Genomic DNA, 16175 nt, shown 5'->3' with positions numbered 1-16175 from the left:
TAATCATGATAAATGAGTAAATTATATGGCATGTTATAAGCTGAAAACTACTATGGTAAAGATAGAACAAGGTAAGGAGCAGAGGAAATAATAGTTGGAAGAAGGAAATGTGGGAAGCTATGTTCATGAGACCCTGAGGCTGGGAAAGATTGAAGGCAGGAGGAGAAGGGGACAGCAGAGGATGAGATGGCTGGATGGCATCACCGACTCGATGGACATGGGTTTGGGTAAACTCCGGGAGTTGGTGATGGACAGGGAGGCCTGGTGTGCGGCGGTTCATGGGGTCGCAAAGAGTTGGACACGACTGAGCAACTGAACTGAGCTGATGTTCATTTAACATTGGTTAGTCCAAGTGATCTGGAGAGAGATACATTTGAATAGAAATAAAGAAAGTGAAGGAATGAGTTTAGATATATTTTGAGGAAGAGCATTTCAGATACAGGAACAGCAAGTCAAAAATTATGAGACAGGAGAATAGCCAGCATGTTTTGGGAACAGCAAAGAAGCCATTGTGCTTGGGATGGAGTAAATGAGGAAAAGAGGGAGAGAGATGAGTTAGAGAGGTGTCAGAGAGCTTGAAAATAGAGCATCATTTTAGTCATATCAAAGAGCTCTAGCTTTTACTATGAGTGAGGTGGGAAGCCATTGTGTGGCTGTGAACTGTGAAATAAAATGAGATCAACAATGTTTTGCACACCTTTCTGGTTGTTGCGAGTATCTTTTTAAATCCCCTAAATGATTATAATACTCCTCTGCTTTAAAATATGTTTGTATTTAAAAAAAAAATCCTCAGGATAAATTTCCAGTAAGATGTAATCACTCAAACATCTCATCTGATGCTATTCATCCCAAATACCCATGGGGGGAACAAAATCTCTCTATAATATGTGATTCCATAATTAAGTGCTAAGGCTGGACTCTGCAAACCATAACTTTATAGAAATGGTGAAGTAATACAAGTGGGAATCATTAGGGACTACTTTGTGTAGGTGTTTGAACACAAGGTCAATCTTGAGGATAAAAAAAAAATCAATTTATCTAAAAGGAGAAAGGTGAGATAAGGTGAAGGATGATGTATAAGCAAAGGCAGAGAATTAACAAAGCCTAACTGGACTGCAAGATTGCCTGCCTCCTGGGAGAAGAGGGGCAGATGGAGGCCAAGCAGAAGAGTTTAAATATTAATACTAGCATAAAAGAGTAGGAAACTGTAGATTTTTAAGTAGAAAAATGAAACAATAAAATCAGTCTTTAGACAGTAGCCTGGAAGATGGTTTTGATTTATTGATGAGAGATGAACAAACAAGACGCTAGTCTCATATGAGTCAAAACTTGCTCTCTACCTAAAGGAGCATGCTCTGTCATATCTTGGTAAATTTAGTCTTGGTAAATTCGGAAACCTTATATGAGTGATGTTGTTGACTAAAGAGGGCTTCCATTATTTTCTCTGAAGATTGATGCGTGGGCAAAGGGAAGGAAATGGAATTGAAGATAAAGGCATCATTTGTCTTCTTTCTGCTTAGGTGTATTGTTGATGTGTATCAAATCCTAGACCTTTTAGTGATGTTTACTGTTCAATGTATGTGTGTGTGACAACTATTAATAGATTGGATGGCAAGAACATGGTAAGGTCTGGTACACATAATAAAGTTGATGTTTTGTTCTTCAGGTAACAGAAACACGGACGGGTCCTCTTGGCTGCAGTAACTATGACAACCTAGATTCTGTCAGTTCTGTTCTGGTTCAGAGTCCTGAGAATAAGATTCAGTTGCAAGGTATGTAGGTAAAATTTCATTAATTCTCTATGAGCCTGAATGACAGTTATCCAGTTGTGATTTCTTTCTTCTTCTCTTTTTTTTTAATAAGCTATATGTTCAGTATTGCTGCTGCTAAGTCGCTTCAGTCGTGTATTAGGCTTTTAAAATTCTTATAAAAGGCTCCTAATCTTTAACTGATATAAACATTCTAGACCAGATGAAGAGAATGTCAAAATTCACACTTTACTTTTTAAATTAAATAATTGATAACAGTTGAAAATGCATTGTGATAATATTTTTGTTCCACACAGTAATCATTGTCTCAATAAGTAGCAGTTTTCCCTAGCTTTCCTTGAGCTTTAACTGTTTCCTCATGAAAATGAAAGTGGAAGTTGCTCAGTCTTGTTGGACTCTTTGCAAGTCCATGGACTGTACAGTTCATGGAATTCTCTAGGCTAGAATACTGGAGTGGGTAGCCTTTCCCTTCTCCAGGGGATCTTCCCAACACAGGGATCGAACAAAAGTCTCCCGCCTTGCAGGAGGATTCTTTACCAGCTGAGCCACAGGGGAAACCCTTTTTCTTCATAGATTCTGATAAAAATTGTAACCATATTTAAGCATACTATAATGTGAAACTTTGACATTTTAAGCATAACAATATGATAGTTAAGGCTATCTTTCTCTTCTGACAAATAGATATATTCTTAAGAATATATTAACAAAATATTTATACTTGTGTTATTTCTTTTATAAAGATAAATTCTGTGATAATGGTAATAATTTATCTTCTTCTTTCTATTACTATACTTTGTGAAATCAGAACCTTTTAAAACCATAATTTTATTTTATCCTCTAAATGTTTAAGCATGTGTATATCACTCATTCATACAGATAGGGAAAGGTTATGTGTCCACATGTTTAAACATGTACTAGCTGAATAAGTTCAAAAATGCCTTTTTGATGACACATAATCTAAATTTAATTCACTGATCAAAGGGATAATTTGAGTTGATTTTCTCTAGTCTATCTTCTTTAATTGCTTAAGTTAGAGCTATATTTGCATTATTCAGTTTTACATAAAAATGTTAAAAATTTCATAAATTTGTGGGATTTTTCCTCAATCTTTCCATCTAAAAATTTAAAGGCATCAGGTTATTTAAATTTAACTTAAATAATAAATAGATTTCATTCAATTTGATTGTACAAAGTCACAGACAAAGTGCTTAAATTTTTAAACTCTAAATGCTATCCAAGTTATTATTGTCAATTATAGCTTTAAAGTTATTGAAATATTTTCTCTAATTTAAATAGAAGCACAATATCTGACTATTACCTATAATTCTCTACTATTCACCCCTTTTTAAAATATATTGACTTTCCATCAGAATATTAATTTTACTAGAAAAAGACAAGGAATTTTTATATCAAGTATGTTTATTTCAGTTGATCCAATTTTATTTATTAACACTATTGATTTTTACTCTGTGAATCGCTGTGTTCAGCATTAAGAATATAATATTTAAACACAAAACTTCTGCCTCGTATCACCCTTGGAAAAAAACCAGCACAAGGAATAAATGAAGTGACATACCCCTTTTGTGTAACTATTTTTTCTGTTCCCTTCAATTTATGTAAGGCAGAAACCTGTATCTCTTTCACCTTTTACTACTTGATAGGACTAGTTACAAATATATTTGTACCACAATGCACAAAGACTTTTGCAAAGATAATGCTGTGAAAATCAATATCAAGACCCTCAATATCCCATGTACTCTTTCTTTCTTAAATTTCATCTGTACTTACTAGTATCATGTTGATTCACCTATTCATTCTTATCTTTAATATATATTAAATGTATATATATATATAAATAATATATAACAAAAAATAGTAGCCCTTCTCCACTAAAAAGAAAAAAAAAGGAATGCAAAACATTCACCAGTTCCAGAATGTTACTGTGATACATCTCTTTGAAAAGTATTTATAAAACCCTGGGTCACTATATGTGCAATTGCAAAAACTGATGTTTCAGAAGAATCTTTTATTAAAGTACTACCATAGGTCTTTGTGTCTTTCATAGTTAGCTGGTTTTATGGATAGATGTGCATAGGTATGGATGATGTGTGCGTGTGCATGTGTGTGTTGTGTGTGTGTGTGTGTGTGTGTGTGACAGAGAGAGAGACCTTGTGTTTTGCTTATAAGCATGAGGTGAAGCACTAGAATTAATATTTGGCCCACTTGGAGATATTGAGTTCAGCTCTACTATTGACCTTCTTCTTCTGAAGCTCTGGTCTTATAGAAGAAAAAGAATTGTTCCTGAAGTAGAATTTTATCAAAGCAAAGAAAGCATCAATAAGAATTACTGAGGTACAGCATTAGGCAAAGAATTCAAAATGAATTCCATGACTTAACTATCTATATTAGAATTGACATTCATAAATGAGCTGTCAGAGAGATGCATTACACATTAGCACATTGATTTTGACTGAAAACAAATGAAATCAAATGTTTCTTGGCAGCGAGTAAGCTGGATTTATCTGCTTGTTTGTCTGGCTTTGTCAATCAGGTTTCAGAGCAGACACATTTTTTTTTTTTAATTGAAAGATCCATATCTACTACTCCAAAGTACTGATGCAAATACATTTAATACATATGACAAAATGTAATTCATAGGAAGTATTAGCAAATACATACTGAAATGAATGATATTCCAATTTTTCAACCCACTTAAGAATTTAACATATCAAACAAGGTACATTTGCATGAAAGGGTAACAGAAGTAATTCAAAGTTATTAAATTTTGGTAGTAATATTTGGTGAAGTTCCCAGAAAGTGAATGACCCATGTGATTAGGTAACAAATACTTTTCCACATCAGTTGGTTCCTAGCGCTTTCTTTCAGCAAAATTGGCACAAGACTGTGTTATCAAATAGGTAATAAATGATGGAGCACTATGCAATTATATTGCTTATAAAACTAACCTGTTTCCTATTTTTTAATCTATTAATATGTTGGAACACATTTTCTTAGAGCTTGATGGTGGTTATGTCACTAAGTCATGTCCGACTCTTGCAACCCCATGATATTGCTCACCAGTCTTCTCTATCCATGGGGTTCTCCAGGCAAGAATACTGAAGTGAGTTGTCATTTCCTTTTCCAGGGTTCTTAGAGCTTACATATATAAAAATTAAAAGAAGGAAAATAATTTACTTTGAAATAACTCATATTAATTTATATTTCTAGAAAAATCCCACAGTAATTAACAAAGCTGTATCAATTTTTTAAATCATGAGTTTTCAAGGAACAGATAACATTTGTCTTTAAAAGTTATTTATCAATACTTGTAATACATATAACTATTTAATTGGATATTATCAGTGATTATAATAATTCAAATCATAGTGATTTTTAAAATTATTTTCATTATGAGAAAACTATATTTTATGTAATTCATGCTACAAAATTTTGCATTATTTATAATTTTCAGAAAAACATATATACATTTTCAATCATTGATTTTTATAGTAGAGACATGACTGTGATTAAAGAAAGATGTTTAGTAATAAAATATAGTATATTAGTACAAAAACTTGTAGAACAGTGAAATGAAATGGTGATTTCAAGGAGAGAACATACGCACACACACAACACATACACACACACATACAGTTTCCTCATTTGTTCTTTTTAAAGGAGAATGTTGATGCGAGATTACTGGGATTAGATTCCATCAGTACATATAGATATGTGATGTAATATTTTTATTTTAAGATACTTATAAGAGATTACCCATATTTGATCTATTTAATGTATGATAAAAAATTTAGATGTCAACTTCACCACATTCAAGGGAGTTCTTAGTTTTTGACACTCTTCATATTCCTTTAGGTAGCACATGAGCTATTTTTTGTTCAGTCAATCAGTTGTGTCTATCTCTTTGCGACCCCATGGACTGCAGCATGCTGGAATTCCCTGTCCTTCACCATCTCCCAGAGCTTGCTCAAACTCATGCCCGTGAGACATGAACTATACTGCACTGAAGATCTCTAGTCAGCTGATTATTTTCACAGTTGTCTGTCTTGCTAGAGTTTATGTTTGTGTGATGCAAATTAGAACTTTATTCATCTCTGAAGAGTTTATTAAAATCTTAAATTTTTATTCACCAAATATTGCTTCTTTCTCTACTCTCATCATGAAGTTCCAATTAACTGTGTTAGTAGATAATTTAGTCATGACCTATGTGTCTTTTCTCTTGGAAGAAAAGTTATGACCAACCTAGATAGCATATTAAAAACTGGAGACAATACTTTGCCAACAAAGGTCTGTCTAGTCAAAGCTATGGTTTTTGCAGTAGTCATGTGTGGATGTGAGAGTTGGTCTATAAAGAAATCTGAGCACTGAAGAATTGATGCTTTTGAACTATGGTGTTGGAGAAGACTCTTGTGAGTCCCTTGGATTGCAAGGAGATCCAACCAGTCCATCCTAAAGCAAATCAGTCTTGAATATTAATTGGGAAGACTGATGCTGAAGCTGAAACTCCAATACTTTGGCCACCTGAAGCAAAGAACTGACTCCTTGGAAAAGACCATGATGCTGGGAAAGCTTGAAGGCAGGAGGAGAAGGGGTCGACAGAGGATGAGATAGTTGTATGGCATCACCGACTCAATGGACCTGAGTTTGAGTGAACTCTGGGAGTTGATTGAGAGGGAGGCCTGGTGTGCTGCAGTCCATGGGGTCACAAAGAGTCGTACATGACTGAGCGACTGAACTATGTGTCCTTTCTACTCTGTTCTTTATATCCATTTGCCATTTTATTATTCTGTGTTCAATATTTTTTTATGACATATACCAGTTTGTTGTTTATCTCTTCAGCTGTGTCTAGTCTGCTATTAAATCTGTTATTGGTAACTCCTATGTGTGTGTGTGTGTGTGTTTGTATGTATGTATGTCTATATAGTTTATTTGCGGAATTTCCATTTGATTATAATTTTTAGTTTCCAGTTCTTTGTCAAAATTGTCTACTGTGTTTGCTTAATTTTTATTGGGTGACTGAAATTAATTTATAGTTCATTTTTATAAACTATTCTTTCTTATTTATATACTCATTATTATTATTAAATTTTGATGCTGTGCTTTATAAAAATAAAATTCTTGATGTTTTCTTTCTCCAGAGAAGGTTTACTTTTATTTGCAGTAGCATTTCAATCCATTTTAATTGACTTGTTTGAAAGTATGCTTAAACCTATGAAATCTAACTTTTTGTTTAATTACTGCTTGAGTATATAGCCCAACAAATCTGGAGAAATTTACTATCTTTATCATGACTGGCTCTAAACTTCAATTTTTGATTTGCTAACTGAACAAAAGTCTAAGACAAAAGCTGTGTGGTTCACACCTCAGGGATCCTTTTCTTGTCATGGTAGTTCTAGACATCCTCACTTTTATTGGACTTTGCATCCTTTTGAACAGATTTTTAGAAGTTGAATTATAGTTTATTTACAAAGCCATGTCTTATATATATATATATATATATATATATATATATATATAAGAATCTCTCTGCATGTACTTTTTAGATTATTTTGCATTATAAGATATTGACTTATAGTTCCCTGCACTGTATAGTATAAACAGATTATTTTAATATGCCTTCTATATTTTCTAGTTGTTCCTAGTGAGAAGTTTGGTTGGAAAAAACTGGTCATCCAATACTGGACATGGTTATATTGTACTCAGTGGGTTTTCAGCTTGTAACACTTGCCCTGTCTCACATGCTCACTTTCACAATATCCCCTAGGCTCAGAACTCTGCTTCCTTAGCTTTCTTTCATAATCGAGGAGACTTTCTAATAATGGTTTCATCAGTATTTTTACTCTGTTGTTTCTGTACATTAACAAAATGTCTATAGGACAGCCCTCCCAGTCCTTCTGAGTTATCTAAGGCAGTCCAAGTTTTCTCTCTAGGTATTAATTATTGTTTACATTAATGATCTAGTTGTAAAGTTAAAGAGTTTTGCGTGGTCTGACTGTAAACCTCTTTTCTAAAAAAATTGTTATTTTTAGCATGGTTTTATAGAATATGTTTCCTTTCTTTCGACTGATAGATAGATAAAAAGCAGAGATAACATGCAACAGAAATCCTTGCACGTCTAAAGCAAAACATCATTTTCTGTCAGCAGGCTTTCCTTCTCAAGTTACTTTTCCAGCCTTTTCTGTTTCTGCAAAGGCACTATCATTTTTACTGATTAAAAATTATACTGTAACTACTTGGTTCATGACATTTTAAGTGTTACATAAATTCTTTGTTTTTCTTTCATTTTTGATTTTTTTAAATTGAGATAATCAGGTTCCATATATCTTGTCCAAAGTCCTGAGTCTCATTAACAGAGACTCTGACTTAGCCAGTTTTTAACACTGAATATCAGTATTTTCAGATATTAGATATTTCTGAAGTATACAGTCATTTGATGACCTACAGGACTAGACATTTAAGAATACATCTAGCTTTATCATTTTACTCCTCCAAGTCATTTGACATATTTCACCTGCCTTACATCATATAAAGTACTGTCTAGTAGATCCCATTCTTCATCTGTCTCCTAAAAAATTGCTGTTTTATCACTTTTTCCTTAGTTTAGATATTTTTAATGTTCTGTCTAAATTAATTTTTTTCTTTATATCTTTTGCATCTAAATTAAAGTACTACTCGGAGTACTTTCATAGTTAAACATCATTTAAATACAAGTGAACTAATTCCCTGTACTTCATCCTGAAATAACAGCCCCAATAACATTACCCTGGATTTATTTTTCTAAGCACTCAGTACGTTCTCATAGTGCATATGAATTAAAACAATATTACTAATTGCTATTAAAAAAAATGTTCCATAGTTCGTGTGTGATATTGCTAATGTATTATCCCATGCCCCACCCCGCAAATCTATTAAAGTTGAAAATTATCCATGTATCAAATAATGTTCCAGTCTACCTTTTTAATGAAAGCTTTTATTAATCTTATGAACCTAATGTGGTTGCTTTACCAATTAATTATACCTAGTGAAATATATGGAGCCTGACTCTAGTACTTATTAAGTACTATTGTATAATATCATTGTATACTTCTAATATTATATATTATATTGCCTCTTCTACTAAATATATTGCAAATGCCTTTAGGGCAAGGATTGGTCATCTTCATATTGTACTTTCCCTAGAAAGTCTCTTCCAAATGGAAGGCATTCAATAATTATTTGAGGTGAAATAAAAATGAATAAAGTAATAAATACGTGTTGAGTACTTTTCCTGACCAATCTATGGTAGAATTAGTCTGAAAGAATGAAATGAGTACAATTGTCAATACTTTTACAAGATAGACTTTTTCCCCTAAATGTTAATTCATGATTTTAGTTAAATTAGCCTTGTAGATGATGATTGTATCAAAAACGTGTGTTTTTGTTTTGTTTTGTTTTTTTGTTAGAAAGGAAGCATACAAAAAAGGTAAAAATCAAATTTAGTGGTAAATAGCTGTGAGGTATCGAATAAATTTTCCTTTACTTTTATGTTTATTTTTACCTACTGATTATATTAAATATTTACCCTTTTGATTAGATTTTTGTAGCAAATGCTTAAATGTAAAACTAGTAGAGATCCCTAAATATTTTTGATAGCCTTATTTTTATTCTTGCTATATTCTTAAGAATTAGTAACTTAACTTGCATGTGGAAAAGAAATAAACTGTATCACCATGACTGACAAGGAAAAATCAGTGAAACAACTCAGTCTCTCTGATGACTTCCCTGTAGTCAATTGAAGGGATCATTTGAAAAACATACTCATATAAAGTTATGTGTTTTAATGACATGAGATACAGCAACATTTCCTAACACTTTTGCCAATGTTGCAAATAATATCTAAGTAGAGATGAGGTGGTAGTTTGAAGGTAAAATAAAAATAATGAAAGTATTTGAAAATAAGTGGAAAAGACATGCATAAATCTCATTTCAAAATATATAAAGGTAGGTTCTATCTACATTACATAAAAGTAATCAAATATTCTGATCAATAAATTCAAATAGCCAATCAAATCAATGTAAAAAACAAAATCAGATAGTCTGAGATATTAAATGCTTTATAATTTCCCAGATTTTTTTTTGACAGAATTTTCAATTTATTTTTAAAAATCTAATCCAACAGTAGAAAACACATTAAAAAATGCTTTTTGTTCTGATCATTTAAATTCCTCAAACTTGATGTTTGGATCTTTTTTTCTTTTTTTTTTTTTCATTTATTTTTATTAGTTGGAGTCTATTACTTTACAATATTGCAGTGGTTTTTGCCATACACTGACATGAATCAGCCATGGATTTACATGTGTTGGAGAGTGCTTGGAGCTAGTACATGTTGAAAAAAATGATAAACATTTGCAAATTTTCAGAATTCCATAATTTTTCTAATGATCATATTAAGATATGCATAAATCTATAACTTAATATGCTACATTTTTGACATTTTCTGAATGTTGTAATTATGTATTATACTTTGGCTTTTATCAAAATGAATTTCCTTTTTTGGTTTGTTCTTTAAGGGCTGCAAGTCCTACTTCCAGACTACCTTCAGGAGCGTTTTGTACAAGCAGCTTTGAGCTACATTGCTTGCAACTCAGAGGGAGAGTTTATCTGCAAGGACAATGACTGCTGGTGTCACTGTGGCCCCAAGTTCCCAGAATGCAATTGCCCTTCCATGGATATCCAAGCCATGGAAGAGAATCTTCTTCGCATAACTGAAACCTGGAAAGCCTACAACATTGACTTTGAGGAATCAGGTAAGACATATATTTTTATCTAACACTTCTAAACTTCACCAAAAAAATGTTATATTGAAGAGACAATTTTACCCTTTTGGAAGAAGCTATTACATACTTGGAAGGAATTTATTCAGTTTGTTCTCATTATTCTTTGGCTGTGGATATTGCTTTTATTGTTGGTTATTCAGCATTTTACTGAAACCCTATGTGGTACCTTTTGTATGCTATGTACTGTGGTACTAGAACCTAGTCCTCTCTTGAGCTGACATATTAGTCATTTAATAAAGAAGGTCCTTGCCTTTTTCAATATAAGAATTTAAACTATGGACTGAAAAAAGTGCACAGTCTAGACGTTGAGAATTATGTAATTTTGCTTTATTTGGTGGATTTTCTGAGCTCACAAGAGCTCTGAAGAGACAGAACTCTCAGGTCACACTGAGGGATGGCCCCAAGAGGTAAGGTGGGAGGCAGGATTACAGCATTTTTGGAACAAGGACCAGGAAGTTGGAACATCTAAAGATACTGCTGATTAAGGGAAACCAGACATCTCAAGTTAAGGAATTTACTGCTTTTCTGTGTACTGTGGTTGTTTAGTATCTAAGTTGTGTCCAACTCTTTTGTGATCCCATAGATTCTGGACTATGGCTCACCAGGTTCCTCTGTCCGTAGGATTTTTCAGGCAAGAATACTGGAGTGCATTGCCATTTCCTTCTCTATTTCAATGTAAGAGAAGATGAAAAGTCAAGGCTGATGGAAGTCTTTCCTGCCTAATGCACTTCAGCCTTCTGGGGCCAGTATCCTCTGCTTTTCCGGAGTCACCCTGGCGACCTGGCAGGGTTGCTGCTGTGTCTGATAGGTTGATGGTTTGCATCCTGCTGCCATCTTGCATTCCCGCAAGGCTCACGTTGGGGCAGCTGTGCTGGCTCAAAGTCCAGACACTGCTTAATTCTAGACAGTTTTTCCTTTTTATATAAGGAGAAATATTATTAAAATTGAGGAGGATAATTTATTATACACCATTTTGATTTATACATATATATGTATACACAAAATAATGTATTTATAAACTCTTCCTAGGTCTATTACCTTCCATTTTATTTTACAATTTTGTGGTTCTATTATGCAAAATGATGAGGGCTTGTTGAAATCATCTATGGTGTTTTTCTTGTCTGATATTCAGCTGTGGGCTTGTCATATATGGCCTTTATTATGTTGAGATATGTTCCTTCTATGCTTAAATTCATGGTTTTTATTGTGAACATATATTAAATTTCATTGTCATTGTTTCAAGTGAGTTCAGTTAAATGAAACACTGGCAAAATTGTAACTTTCAGGAATATAAACCTGACCTCTTGGCAATTAAAACCCCTTTGCCAATTTGAAAGTTAGTCATGTCCAACACTTTTGACTAAATGCTACATAATTATACTTACCATATTCTGAGGATTTTTATTATTCTATTAACAAAAATGATTATATATGTTGTTATCATCATTTTTCATTTCATGTTGAGGCACTCAACTTTTTATTAAAGTTCATTGCTTTATGAAATGAAAGCCATTACAGGTAACGTAGTCTATTCTATAAGTAACAATATGGGAAACACAAGTATGCACTCATAAAAATTCAGAAATGGCAGAAACAAACTCCACAGACATTACTAGACAAAAACTTATTTAAATTTGGCTTAACAAAAATAATCAAGTGGGACCTAATGAAACTTAAAAGCTTTTGCACAACAAAGGAAACTATAAGCAAGGTGAAAACACAGCCTTCAGAATGGGAGAAAATAATAGCAAATGAAGAAACAGACAAAGGATTAATCTCAAAAATATACAAGCAACTCCTGCAGCTCAATTCCAGAAAAATAAATGACCCAATCAAAAAATGGGCCAAAGAACTAAACAGACATTTCTCCAAAGAAGACATACAGATGGCTAACAAACACATGAAAAGATGCTCAACATCACTCATTATCAGAGAAGTGCAAATCAAAACCACAACGAGGTACCATTACACTCCAGTCAGAATGGCTGCTATCCAAAAGTCTACAAGCAATAAATGCTGGAGAGGGTGTGGAGAAAAGGGAACCCTCTTACACTGTTGGTGGGAATGCAAACTAGTGCAGCCACTATGGAGAACAGTGTGGAGATTCCTTAAAAAACTGGAAATAGAACTGCCATATGACCCAGCAATCCCACTTCTGGGCATACACACCGAGGAAACCAGATCTGAAAGAGACACGTGCACCCCAATATTCATCACAGCACTGTTTATAATAGCCAGGACATGGAAGCAACCTAGATGCCCATCAGCAGACAAATGGATAAGGAAGCTGTGGTACATATACACCATGGAATATTACTCAGCCATTAAAAAGAATTAATTTGAATCAGTTCTAATGAGATGGATGAAACTGGAGCCCATTATACAGAGTGAAGTAAGCCAGAAAGATAAAGACCAATACAGTATAGTAACACATATATATGAAATTTAAAAAGATGGTAATGATAACCCTATATGCAAAACAGAAAAAGAGACACAGGTGTACAGAACAGACTTTTGGACTCTGTGGGAGAAGGTGAGGCTGGGATGTTCAGAGAGAACAGCACTGAAACAAGTATACTATCAAGGGTGAAACAGATCACCAGCCCAGGTTGGATGCATGAGACAAGTGCTCAGGGCTGGTGCACTGGGAAGACCCAGAGGAATGGGATGGGGAGGGAGGTGGGAGGGGGGATCGAGATGGGGAACACATGTAAATCCATGGCTGATTCATGTCAATGTATGGCAAAAACCACTACAATATTGTAAAGTAATTAGCCTCCAATGAATAAAAATAAATGGAAAAAAAATTTGGCTTAAAAATACGTAGTAGAGTAAAAGTGCACATTCATGAGATTCCCCTAATGTGAAGAAAGTATAGAAAAATCCTTCTCTGGATCCTTCCTCACAAGTGGAACTCAGAGCCCATGAGAATAGTCCAGAAGAAAATCAGAGTTATTGGACTAAGAATGCCACCATAATTAAGCAGTTTCTTGACATTGTTGGAATGAATTTCTAAACTCAAATTCTTCCTGTTAGTGTTTCTATAGAACACTCATAAGTAATATATTAGAAACCTAATCTTATATTCGAGTAGAACCAACTCATGTTTAAAAATAATGATGAAACGCAGCACTTTTAGTTAAGCTATAATATAAAGTAGTCTTCTTAGGGTTAAATTTAAAGAAAAAAACAAACCTCTGTCTACATATTGCAGTGTACGGCATGTTAGATCAGAGAATCCTAGGAGCCCCAAGTCTATAGCACTCATATCAGAATGCTACCCCTATTATTTTGCTTTGAGAGAATATTTTAGAAAATCACCAAATGAAAACTAGGGGTTTTGTTTCAGGTGAAATATTGTAGATTGAAGTAGGCCAATACATCTGTTGATAGTAACTAAAAGTTGAAAAGGTTTTTTTTTTTCATTTATTTTTATTAGTTGGAGGCTAACTACTTTACTATATTATAGTGGTTTTTGTCATACATTGATATGAATCAGCCAAGGATTTACATGTATTCCCCATCCTGATCCCCCCTCCCACCTTCCTCTCTACACGATCCCTCTGGGTCTTCCCAGTGCACCAGGCCCGAGCACTTGTTGAATAGTTTTTAAAATTATGCATTTAAATATATAACAGATCATAAAAGTCACAATTGCATGGACTAAAATTCCTGGGACAAGATATAAGCTTAGGATTCATAACTTGTTCTTTTTATTTCTTTCTACTTGGCTGCCTTTCTGTCTTTCTTTCCTTCTTTCTTTCTTTTTTTATTCATTAATTTATTTACCTATCTAAACAGAGGCTGAGGACTCATCATTTCGCCAAGCAGAATGATTGATGAATGAAAGAGAAACCAGCAAAGCTTCTAATAGAAGGTTGTGGAGAGTAGAATTACAAAATTTTAGACTCAGTGGGCCTAAAGAAGTTTAATTTACCACAAGATATTTGCTGAATTTCAGATAGTGCTGGATGCTAAAGAAGTACTCAAAAATCTTTGCAAGCAGATGAAGTTTACCACAGAGTTTCAAGTGCTTAAGGGATAAAAGCTCTCTAGAGGGAGGAGATTGAAAATAGAACAGGAAAGGATGGGATACTCCAGAGGGAATGAGGAAGTACCAGTGTGTTTCTAGAACAGTTTTTCCTTAAAGCACATTTGTCAATTCAGGGCAGAGTATGAAACTGAAAATTTAGGACTAGCCCCTGGAAAATGCTGGTATTCCAGGACAGAGAAATCAGATGAAAATTTTGCAGTCACAATTGATCGAACTAAGAAAATTAGAGACTTAAGGAGTTGTAAATATATGTTCAGCGCCCTCTTTAAGACATTTGCCTTAACCTGTGGCAGATGACTAAAGAGATAAACTAAAAACCTCTACATGATAGAATTGAACCTTTTTTCAGTGTCATAGGCCTGAAGTAGCATATGCTTACTAGGTCTCTAATAGAAATCTCTGAAACATCAGGCCCTAAGAACAGGGAAGAGTCAGAGCTAGACTGAGTTTTATGTAAGCATAACTCAGCACAGATACAGCTCAAAACTTGATCCTAAAAAGGTTATCTTTAAAAGATCAACTCCCTATGATATCTGTTAAATATAAAGAGGGTGACTTCTTGAGGAGAAAAAATGTTTTCTAAAACCTCTGCAGTCCTTTTTATTTAGGATGAACTTAAATCTCTAATTATCAGCATGTGAGTAGACCTTATGGCTAATATCAAAAGGAAAAGAAACCAGACCTCCCACGTCATTCAGTGGTAAACAATCTGCCTGCCAATGCAGGAGATGCGGGTTTGATCCCTCTGTTGGAAGATCCCCTGGAGAAGGAAATGGCAACCTGCTCTGGTATTCTTGCCTAAAAAAACCCCATGGGCAGAGGAGTCTGCTGGGGTCACAAAGAGTCGGACATGATTAAGAGGCTGAGAACACATGAACCTGCAAAAGATGTAAGATGATTCAGATATAGAAATTAGTAAGAGCAGTTTTCACATAGTTATCATGAACATGTTCAAAAAATGAAAGGAAAGGAAGGATAAGTTAGAAGGAGTATTGCGTCACCCGAGACTTGGAATTTATGAAACAAACTAAAGGACACTCTAAAACATAAAAATTCAGTATCTGAAATCAATAACTCAAAATTTTGTTCTAATAGGAATCTTGGCTTAGTAGATGACAGGATCAGTGAATATGGAGACAGGTAAATAAAATAGAAATGGCAAAATGGGATCAGTGGGGAAACCAACAACAAAATATTGGATAGATGCATGAGAAGCATGTGAGATATGCTTGAAAGGTCTAACATATTTTACAGTTTGAGACACAAGAAGAATGAAGGGGAAAATTAGATACACCTAGGTAAAAATGTAAAGGATGTAGATATTTTTAAAAACTGAAAACCCCATTTCAACCTACAGATTCAAAAAGCACAATGAACACAAAGAAAAGTAAATTCAAGCAAAACCACAGTTAGGCATATCTGTTGAAAAAAGAATAAAATTCTTCCAATGTAACTAGAGAACAAAGAAAATCATTACTTTCATTGGACTACTAATAAGCCTGACTTATCAAAACAAAA

General features: G+C 33.9%; 1 protein-coding gene across 3 annotated transcripts in view; it reads left to right on the top strand.

Annotated features, from left to right (window-relative positions):
- The window catches only part of BRINP3 (BMP/retinoic acid inducible neural specific 3), a 461826-nt gene that overhangs the window by 296409 nt on the left and 149242 nt on the right, over positions 1 to 16175 (top strand). For all 3 annotated transcript variants that reach the window (XM_020873239.2, XM_020873241.2, XM_020873240.2), the window contains exons 5-6: positions 1667 to 1772; positions 10337 to 10573. In XM_020873239.2, the coding sequence (XP_020728898.2) occupies positions 1667 to 1772; positions 10337 to 10573 (343 nt within the window). The remainder of the gene's footprint in view (positions 1 to 1666; positions 1773 to 10336; positions 10574 to 16175) is intronic.

Source organism: Odocoileus virginianus, chromosome 11 (genome assembly GCF_023699985.2).
Source record: "Odocoileus virginianus isolate 20LAN1187 ecotype Illinois chromosome 11, Ovbor_1.2, whole genome shotgun sequence".
Taxonomy (NCBI): domain Eukaryota; kingdom Metazoa; phylum Chordata; class Mammalia; order Artiodactyla; family Cervidae; genus Odocoileus; species Odocoileus virginianus.
The sequence above is the reverse complement of the archived record's forward strand: the minus strand, read 5'-3'. Positions and strand labels throughout refer to the sequence as shown.